Source organism: Pyrus communis, chromosome 12, assembly GCF_963583255.1.
Source record: "Pyrus communis chromosome 12, drPyrComm1.1, whole genome shotgun sequence".
NCBI lineage: Eukaryota > Viridiplantae > Streptophyta > Magnoliopsida > Rosales > Rosaceae > Pyrus > Pyrus communis.
The window spans coordinates 23,040,587-23,051,692 of NC_084814.1; the positions used below are offsets into that span (position 1 = coordinate 23,040,587).

Sequence of the window (11,106 nt, forward strand, 5' to 3'; positions counted from 1 at the left end):
ATATCGAGCAGGGACATATGCCCCCTCCAGACTGTACGTGCCTCAACCCTAATTTATGGTGTGGTATCTGCAACTGAGTTACCTTCACGAGAAATAAACATACAAATAAATTGGAAAAAAAAAACTTTTTATGCATGTTACGTAAAACAGTTATTGAAGCTAACTTTAACACGATACTATACTACACGTTTTTACTTTATATTCAACGACCATACAAATGATGTATGCTGAATATATATTAATTCTCTGATGAAGCATTCATAGTTTCAAAGTTGATTGTAACTGTTATACTATCGTTTCTTACAAAACACAATAAAATCACACTAATGAACTATTCTGAACCTTGATATTTTGTGCCAGCACTGAAGAAGTATTCAAAGTTCCCAAAGTTAATCATTTTAGCACAAACTACACCAAATGTTTCCCTTGAATACTTTTCATTACCGCGAACCATTTTGATCATTAATAATTAATACTTGGTGATCGTGCTAATTTAGAATTGAGAATTTTGTGAGGATTGAAATTCGAGTATTTTGTCTTTCTTGCATGGCATGGAAATTATCCTTTTTTTTTCTTTTTCAGAAAATGTAACCGATGCTCATCCGTAAGGAATCCAAACTCATTCAAAATCAAATCCAGACAAAACCTCCATAAATATGATGATATCTGCAAACCAAAACAAAACGAAGGAAGCAAAAAAATCGAGGGATGCATGCAAAAAACGGAAAGCAGAAATCCAGAAAAAGAACTTAATTAAAAAAAATATCAACAAAATTAATTTCACAAAAAACCACCACTTCCAATTCACAGAGAAATTTTAGTGTGTCTGGAATAGCCTACTGCACCAATTGTCATAATATAAGTAGTTGAAAATTTTTTCTTTAGCTATCCAACCACTTAATATTATAATACTTAGTGTATTAGACCATGTTCCCTATTCACTGAAAAATCTCTCTTTACTCACCAAATGCGCTTACAATGCATTAGATCCACGCGTCATATTTTTATTATTATTTTTGGGATACAATTCAATCGGCACCGCCCGAACCACCACCACTCAAGGCCGTCTCCGCGATGCCCACCTCACCATTATATCCAAACCCAGTTCCAAATCGCCACCCACAATGAGATTCGACGCTGCCCAACTCAGATCTGCCTCTTCTCCTGCTCAAAATTTTGATAAGAAGCATGAAGTCGAATCATATGCACTAAATATATGAAGTTAGACATAAAGAGACCAGAACGACGGAGGAGACGAGGGCGTAGACGGCGTAGAGAGTGTAGAAAATGTCATCCTGCCATCGGGAGAACTCGTTGATCTTGTCCACCAGTTAAAGAACATCGAGACGACTTCAATGGACGCAAAGCTCAATAATAGCAGTGGCATTCTCGGCATTTTGCGACGGAGCTCCTCCGAGAGCGCAAGAAGTTCAGCGAGCGAGCCAAGGTCAAAACGCTTGAGAAGCGAAGAGTAAAAGAAACTCAACTCATCATCGCATTGGAGATTCAACGAAATCAAAATTGAAAAATCGAGAAGATAGGTGGTGCGTACAGATGATGACGGTAGCAAGAGAGAATCGAGTTCGAGGTCTAATGATGATGGTGGCGGTGTACGGAGCTGGGACTGTGAGAGGGAGTTAGAGGAAAGATCCAGGTTTGAGACTATGAGCGAAATGAGAGGAGTCGGGAGAAGACTAAGATGAGGAAAAAAAAGGCCAGGCCAGGGGTCCATTCCCTCATATTTTAAGATCTGCACCGTCCCGCTAATTTCGTCTATCCGAACCGTCCCGTCCCGTTTTGTGTTTAGAAATTTTGGACCCGCCCTGAATCTGAATTAACCACCCCTACCCGCGGTTTCTATACCCATTTGCCCACCCCTAATGGTATCTGCAACTGGCTTACCTTCACAAGAAATAAACATACAAGTAAATTGGAAAAAAGAAAAAAAAAAAAACCTTTGCATGCATTTTACGTAAAACAGTTATTGAAGCTAACTTTAACACGATACTATACTACACATTTTTACTTTATACTCAACAACCATACGAGTGACGTATGCTGAATATATATTAATTCTCTGATGAAGCATTCATAGTTTCAAAGTTGATTGTATTTCTTACAAAACATAATAGAATCACACTGATGAACTATTCTGAACCTCAATATTATGCACGAGGATTGAAGAAGTATTCAAAGTTCCAAAAGTTAATCATTTTAGCACAAACCACACCAGATGTTTCCCTTAAATACTTTTTCATTTCCGCGACCCATTCTGATAATTAAGTAAATTATATTTGATGATCGTACTAATTTAGAATTTAGAATTTCGTGAGGATTGAAAACCGAGTATTTCGTCTTTCTTGCATGGCATGGAAATTATCCTTTTTTATCTTTTTCGGAAAATGTAACCGATGCTCATCCGTAAGGAATCCAAACTCATTCAAAATCAAATCCAAACAAAACCTCCATAAATATGATGATATCTGCAAACCAAAACAAAACGAAGGAAGCAAAAAAAATCGAGGGATGCATGCAAAAGCAGAAATCCAGAAAAAAGAGAAAAAAAAAAAAATTTAATTTTAAAAAAATCAAAAAAATTAATTTCACAAAAAACCACCATTTCTAATCACCGAATTTTTTTTTTAGTATGCCGAAAACACAGTCTGCTACACCTCATAATATAATTGGTTTAAATTTTTTTCTTTAATTATCCAACCACTTAATATTATAACTCAGTAAAAATCTCTCTCTACTCACTGAATGCGCTTACAACGCAGAGTGAACCTGTTTAATTACCCGGTGGGGCCCACCCGGGGAGGGGGCTGGCGCCAGAAGCCCTCCCCAGTTTCTAACACGTGCAGAAACGGTCGTTAGCGGCTTCGGTACCTCTTGGCCGCAATCCCAAACCGGCGACTCTATGACCCGTTGGGGGTCCCACAAGACCCTCTTTTCTTTTCTGTAAAAGAAAAATAAAATAAAAGAAATTGAATTAAAAATTATTTTCTTACTCCTTTTATATATGTGTATTATTTAATACATTACTCTCCCACACAGCGAATATAACCAGAAGCAAAGGAGAGAGAGAATATTGAGCTAGAGAGAGGACGAGGAGGAGAGGAGAAGAGGAAGAAGAGCTGGGGCAGAACCGCACCGTCGTCTTCTCATCAAATTCGTAAGCTTTTTTGCTCTTTGTTCTGGTTTTTCTGAAGCTTTCTGTTCATTTTTTTGCCATGGTTTTTGCTGTTTTGTGGGGAGGAGCTGCATTATTTGATGAATTCCGGGTGATTAGAAAATGAAAAGTGCAAATGGGTTCTTACATATTGATGGGAAATTTGAAATGGATCTCTCTGTGAATTTGTTTTTGTGAAAGAACCGTTCTTTGTGTTGGGATTTAGCTGCTGCATTAACGTTTTGATTGCAGGGTGGGGTGTGGATTAATGGGTTTTCAATTGATTGTGTTCTCGTTTTTCTATTTTTTGGGGTTTTTCTATGTTGGAATCCGAACCCTGAGATCGGAATTGGGTAAATTGTATCTATGGAAACGGATTGGATTTGTGCATGCAGGTTTTTTATTTCTTACTTGAATTTTCTGCTGTTTTAATTGAAATAGATGAGTGAGGATTGTTTGATAGATATGGATATGCCCTTGATCCGAAATGCATTGTTGCATGTGGTTCTCTTTATGGAAAATTCGGATTTCGGGCGGTTTTTCTAGGATTTGTATTAGCACCCCCCACACATGAACTTGTTATATAAGTAATGGAATTTTGATTTATCTGTTATGTTGTTTGTTTTTTAATTTGTTAAATCGTTATTTGTGGGATTATGATTTAATTCGAGGATTGTCTGTGTTTGGCAGATACCTCGCTCATTGTTGGTTTTGGGGAGTAATTAAGGCGTATGAATTTCGTTTTGTATACTCATCACTGATTTTGTTTTGATGGATACCAAAGGAAGGGTTTCTTCGCAGCCGGTCAAGTTGGAGAATTCCAACAAGATGTTGGAAGGTCCTTCCTATCTTGTGTCAAGGGAGCTGCCCAGCTCTTGTGAGCAAGAGAGCAAATGGATTTACAATACTCACCGTGTTATGGAGCTCTCAAATAATAAGCGCCCCTTTGAAGACAGTGATGAAATCACATTGAGGAAGGCATGCAAGCTCTCAGATGCTGTTCTGGGTGGGGACGTGGTTATGGATCTGAATGGTCTTTCCCCTGCCAAGGACCAGTCAGATGATGAGCATCAGGGAGGTGGCAATTCTGATTCAAGTTCACTGATCCACCAACTTGGACGGGATATTTCAATCAACTGTCTCCTTCGCTGCTCAAGGTCTGATTATGGCTCTATTGCCTCGCTGAATACAAACTTCCGCTCTTTAATTCGGAGTGGGGAGCTGTACACACTGAGGCGGAAAATGGGCGTTGTCGAACATTGGGTTTACTTCTCTTGCAACCTCCTCGAATGGGAGGCATTTGATCCAGATCTCCGGCGTTGGATGCATTTGCCTAGAATGGCATCAAACGAATGTTTCATGTGTTCAGACAAGGAGTCGTTGGCTGTTGGTACCGAACTTCTTGTTTTTGGAAAGGAAATAACGTCCCATGTCGTTTATAGATACAGCATTTTGACCAACACGTGGTTATCCGGCACTGAGATGAATACACCTAGATGCTTGTTCGGTTCTGCAAGCCGTGGGGAAATTGCAATTCTCGCGGGTGGTTGCGATCCACGTGGCACCATCTTGAACTCTGCCGAACTTTATAATTCTGAAACAGAAACTTGGCTGACTCTTCCTAGCATGAATAAACCTAGAAAAATGTGTTCTGGGGTATTTATGGATGGGAAGTTTTATGTCATTGGTGGGATAGGAGTGGGCGATCAAAAGCAACTTACGTGTGGAGAGGTGTACGATTTGGAGAAGGGGACTTGGACCGAGATACCCAACATGTTTCCTGGAAGAAACGCTGGGGCGGCTGAGGCACCTGCTGCAGCTGCAGCACCTCCTCTTCTGGCAGTTGTAAATAACATATTGTATGCTGCAGATTATGCAGAACAGGAGGTGAGGAGATATGATAAGGAGAGGAACATGTGGATCACTGTTGGGAGTTTGCCTGAGCGTGCAGCCTCGATGAATGGTTGGGGAATAGCATTTAGGGCGTGTGGAGATCGGTTAATTGTAATAGGTGGACCGAGGGCCTTAGGCGGAGGGCCAATTGAACTTAATTCTTGGGTCCCTGATGGAGGCCCGCCACAGTGGAACCTACTCGCCAGAAAACCTTCTGGCAGCTTTGTGTATAATTGTGCGGTGATGGGATGCTGAGGGCTGAGGTGTCCGGTTTCAGTGACACCATGTGTGCTGCATGGAATCCTGGGTGGAATTTGCAATCTTTACTTTTCAAGGAGATGGGATTCCAGCTCCTGGCTAATCTCAGCCCTCCTTTTTGGGGAAATTCAGGTTTTTATATAGAGTCATAGATACATTCACAGAAGGAGGCCTGGAGAGTTATTTTCCTTTTTTATCTTTTAAACTTTATCGTGTCGCGTCCTTTTTTTCCCTTTGGTAACTTTGAAAGTTTTCAGAAAGCTTGGCATCATGTAGAACAGGAAAAGGTGAATAAACTGAAGTACTGGTAAATGTTTTAGGTTTTCATGACTATTTTCATAAGTTTTATTGAAACATTGCAGAATTTTGTAATGGTTCAAGTTTTTCGTTTCCTTTGTTTCTTAAGCTTATATTTCCAAAGTCTCTTTTCCCCTCCCATGTTGGAGGACAGAAAAAGAATGACTTCCGTTTATGTTATAGATTTACATTTTTATGTTCCTTCTACATGCGTTTTCATTCACTGCTGTTGCACAATCTGAATGGACCCTAAACTATAATGTAGGTGGTAGGAACTTCTTTCGATCGGTATGAAGAACTTTAATTTGAATTTCCCCTCTTCTTTTTCTTGTGAACTCAATTTCTTTCTTTCTTTCTTTCTTTTCTGTAACGGAAATTGTGAAGTTTAAATGTTTATAACACTTTGGCTGCTCAGTTTTATTGCTAAAGTTGAATTCTTTGTGGAAAACTTCGGTAGGCTTGTATATATTTGTCCAGAAAGTAACTTTTTTGTATATTTTTCTTGACAAAGATTATTAGCCTTAAAATGCTGATCAAATTATATGAACGACGTGGAGAGATACTTAAACAGAACAGTATGGTTGGATGCAAATATATATATTATCTAGTAAATATGGTTGGTCATTACAAGTTTGAGCTGAATCCATCTTTTGGATGTGGTTTATCAAGTTGGAATCGCCATGAGCCAAAGTGAATGTAGGACTCCATTGACGATGCCTTTGCTCATTGAGCGTGCATCTAATGAAATCCTTGCAATAGTTTCAAGCCTCATGGTATTCCTGAAGCAGAAATAATGATTTTTAAGCCTTATAGATGCCTGTCATTCTCAGAGAACTTGATCTTGAAAGCAACTGCATGGTGAAATTTACAGTTGATTTGTTATGCTACGAGCTCAGATCAAGGTGGATAGTTTTTCAACCACAGGTGAGACTTGTGCATCACGTTTTCCTCTTTCTTGTCGTGTGATTTTGTTCTTTAAATTTTCCTTTTGTTTTCTGAATGTTTCTGCATTGCATCTTACAGTCATTTCAGTGCTTACCATATCGAACTCTATGTTGATTTCATTGTCATATTAAGCATGCCTATTTTCTTGTCGCGCCCGTTATTTGCCACTTATAACCCTTTACGAGGACTTCATTACTGTTGGTTAACGTTCGCTGTATTGTAATCAATGTGAAAGTCATTTATCTTGTGTTATCAAGTTAGTCGTAGGCTCTTAGGCTCTTAGGTTTCGGATTTGAGCCGTATGCCACTGCATCAGTGTATATTTAGGGCTTTTTTTTCCGCTTCTTTTTAGTTTTTTGAAAGATGATGACATATTGCTTCCGTGAATTAGCTTTTATGCAATTGTGACAACATATATGGTTTTTGCATCGATTTGGTAAAGTTTTAAACTTCTTTCCTTCATGAACTTGAAGACAAGGAAATGAGTAGGATGCTTGGATTTCTCTTCTGTTTTCGCAATTGAAGATGTTGCTCGATTCAACGAATGTACACAATAAAAGTGACGGTTCTGAAATCATAAATTCAGAAACACAAATTGAGTAAGAGCTGAAGCAAGCAACCGCTTCCGCATTGAAATTTGCTGATAAGGTGTCTGCAATGTTTCATGAACGTTTCCAGGAATGCCGCGGTAAGCGACCTTCGTTGCTATTAACTCATACATCACAGGCATTGACAGATACATATCCTTTCTTAGACAGGTGTTCTTCAGCTATAACAGATGCATATATCTCATAGACATGTGTTCTTTAGCTATGACAGTTGTTGCTCCTTAAAAACTCTTATGTATGAAACCGGGTTTTTGTGACTCGGGGGAACGGATATTGTGACCGATGTTTCTTCGTGTTTACAGGGTCTTTTTGCTTTCCCTTCTCGTTGGTGAATAAAATGGCGATCGAAGAAAGTGTTTGGAGGCTTTTTGGGAATTTTGGCACTCTGTTTCTCTGTTTGTTTAGGGAAGAAAAAAAGAAGTTGAAATATCGTATCTGTTATTTCAGTTTACTTCTAAGGACTTGGTCCTTTTATTCTTAGATCTGTCGATTCAGATTTTTCTGATCGCACACACAAAACACCCCAAACCCCTGAATTTTGGTCTCGTTTCGGTTCATCCCTCCTTGTGTCTTGTGCCTTGTACGAATGTTTGTACCGAAATGTCTCGTACGATAGTGTAGAATGAAAGAGAAACGGAGATCAAAAGGAGAGAAAAAAAGTTTCGTTCTCTTGGTCACCTGACGACCAAAGATTCTTGGTCACCTACTGCTAAATTTGATATCAATGATTTTGAAGGGATTTTCTAATGGGAGCTGATTTTCACATCCTTTTAATCTTTCACACATTCCTCTTTATTTTCAGTCGTTAAATTAAATAAATCAACAAAATAACAGAGATTATTGAACAGGATAAAAATGGTGTATATATCATTTTTTTTTTCTTCTCTAGCATGCTCTAAAGTATTGTACACACATTAGGGTTTTTAATTTTAAAGGTTAAATCCTAAGCTGCATTGGAGCTTAATAAAATTTTCTGACGTTTTATGGGTTTTTATAATATAAAAAGATAGGTAATGTTATAGAGATTAAAATTTTAAATTAAATGATGTGTCACTAATAGAGAATATGCACATTAATCGACGTTCAAGTAATAATTCAATCACCAATAACCATATCATTTAGTTTGTAAATTTAATTTAAAAATTAGGTTTTCCTAATATCATCGTAAAAATATTATTTGAATTAAGAGGGTGAAAACGAGAGATTCAGAGATTGAGTTGAAACTTGAATCACACGACAACTCATCCATAATAAAAGAGTGTGGAGTGTGCTAAGCCTCACAATGAACTAACTATAATAATGTAGTTCAAATTCGTCTTTTGCAAAAATCAAACCTAAGATTTTTCACTTATAAAAAGATAAGAATATCGTTAGACCGTAATACTGAACAGTATGAAATGTGCCTTTTTTATTATTATTATTTTATTTTATTACTTTTTATTCTATTTGTACTGGCTTTCTCTCTAGACGGCAGCGCGTCCTTTTACTGCAGGAATCCACCACAGAAATTAGTTAAAAAAGTAATAAAAGTACAAAATTGTACATTGGAAAGAACCGATAAATTCTGACTCTGCCTCTCTGTTTAGGGAGCAGTTTTGCTCTTCATCATTTAATGGAATGCATGCTTATCATCCTATTTATCATCGTTAAATAATTTTGAATTTTAAGATTCTTGCAATGGATAAGCATAAGTTTTAAAATTCAAACTCATTTAATAATGATAAATAAGGTGATGAACATACACTACACTAAATGATGATCAGCAAAAATGCATCCTCTGTTTATGCACGTGGGTCCCGCCTCATCAACTTCCCCTTGCAGTTGCTCACGTGGCGGGCACGTGCGTCATTGATCTTAGTGTCTGCTGCCGTTGAACTTGGACTTCAAAATTGTGCCGCGCTGTCAAATCCCACTTTTACCGCTTTCTTTCTTTTTCTTTTTTACTTTTCCTCGTGCTTCCGTGAAATTCCTCCCTTTTTCACGTTCTTTTAATGATGTCATCAAATTCCATGGAGCTATTTTTGGATTTATTGGAAGGTTTCCGAAGCACCTAAAAAAGGAAAACAGCACCTCAACTTTTTGAGATTAATGAAAATGCGGAGGAAGTAACTTTTTTACAGCACCTGGAGAATGCATACCTAAACCACGAGCTGATGATTCAGTAATAAATGACGAATTACGAAGTTTTCTTAAAATTAAAAACTGGAGGTCATCTTTCTACTATATTGGCAGGACGGGTGCTAAGTTATTAGTAGCTAGGCAGCTATGCCAGTAGTAGCTCAGTTCAGGTCAGGGTATGAACCTACAAGTTCTATTTGAAGTCGTGAGACAGAGGTCATAAGCAACTTGTTATATAGGTAGCCGTGCGTATTAATAGATCTTCTTTGATACTAGTAGTAGCAGTAGTGGGTGAATTGCTTTCTTAGGTAAGGTTTAGTTTCTTTATTAGAAGGATAAGCACAATTATTGCTCTTTGTCCCAACATTCCACCAGGGTATACTACTAACTTGCTTGTTAGAAGTAGTTACGAGCGGAATAAGGCCATTTGATGTCTATAAGTGAAGATTGGATGCATGCCCACTTGGGTTTGAAACCCGTTGTTGGTGTGGAAGCCAGATTTGTGGTTCGGAAAAAACTGAAATGCTTCTGTGAGTCTTTCCGGCCCCCAAAAGGGATGAATAATCGTGGCTTGCCACCAATTGTCCTCTTTTTTAAAGAAAAAAAAAAGAAAAAAAGAAAGAGAATATATACCCTAGACAATGAGAAATTCTAATGCAGGGGGATTGGACCAGGTGGTAGTTTAGTTGGAGTGTTTTGAAGTTTTACTTTTGTAAAATTAATTTTTAGGAAAACTAATGAAAATGACTTGAAAACTTTGAGTTTTAACGATAAAGACAAAATAAAGGGTAAAGTGAATAGTACCAAGATTGACTTTTTAGTGTAAAAATATGATTTTTTGTTAAATTAAACAGTACCGAGAGTTTTTCATTAAAGTTTCCTTAATTTTTTTTATATAAAATCTCGTAAGCATTTGGCATTTCGAACCTATTGTCTTGTGTGGTAACTCACCCGAATTGCAGGTCTCGTTGTATCATGTCCTATCGAACACTAATTTGACCAATTTGGTTGATTGTACTGTCGCATTCGTAGAGGACGGATAGAAGTCATTACCTTTCCTTTGGTGCTAGCCAAATAGATTGATTGAAAATTGCAAGTCAAAAAAGGGCATTCAAAAAGCAAGAAAGAAAGGGCTCAATTAAAAATTTTCTTCTCCAAGGTGTCAATCTTCAAGTTTCAGCTTTATCACGTAACGTATCAGACTTTTTTTCACAACTATCAAACAATAAAAACAAACTCCTTTTACTGATCAACTGACAACTGCAATACTACTACATTTGAGATCTTGTGTTCGAAATTCTCCACTCATAAGAACGAGTCGTCTCGTCTAAGGTGCTTACATTACCAAAAGTGAAACGGATTTTCGGTTCACATTGCATTCCCCACCCATTTTTGTGGGTTTGCATTACTACTGTAGTGAAAGTGTTTTAGACTTTCATGCTTCATTGACATGTTTCAAGTGGTCCAAAATGTAAAAGTCTAAAATTGGACAAAATTTAGTTGGGTTGGTGTATTTGTACTATACATAAAAAGGAAGGCAATCCAAGTTTGGGATATTGTTAAAAATTGAGATGATGTAATATTAAACAGCCTCACACATGATGAATAAGATTATCAACTTAGCAAATCTACTGGCGAATTTTTTTTTCTTCTCTTTTTCTCTCCTTGTTCCCAATTGCCACGCCTTTGGACCACCTCAAACCTCCAACATTGTTAATACAAATTGATTGGCTATTTTAGTGCTATCACTTTTGAACACAAAATGACAAACACATACAAACCTAGAATGAAAGCAAGTGGGTTAAAAATAAAAATAAA

The 11,106-nt window shown here is 37.6% G+C and overlaps 1 protein-coding gene across 2 annotated transcripts; it reads left to right on the top strand.

Annotated features, from left to right (window-relative positions):
• Positions 1-3,052: 3,052 nt before the first annotated feature.
• Positions 3,053-7,918, top strand: LOC137710712 (F-box/kelch-repeat protein At1g74510-like). 2 transcript variants are annotated; one of them, XM_068449817.1, is made up of 4 exons: positions 3,053-3,172; positions 3,954-6,541; positions 7,036-7,250; positions 7,473-7,918. In XM_068449817.1, the coding sequence occupies exon 2, from the start codon at positions 3,998-4,000 to the stop codon at positions 5,315-5,317; it is 1,320 nt and encodes a 439-aa protein (XP_068305918.1). In that variant the 5' UTR covers positions 3,053-3,172; positions 3,954-3,997; the 3' UTR covers positions 5,318-6,541; positions 7,036-7,250; positions 7,473-7,918. The 2 variants fall into 2 exon arrangements, with proteins under 2 accessions (XP_068305918.1, XP_068305917.1); XM_068449816.1 differs by having other exon boundaries at positions 3,054-3,172; positions 3,860-6,541.
• Positions 7,919-11,106: the final 3,188 nt, after the last annotated feature.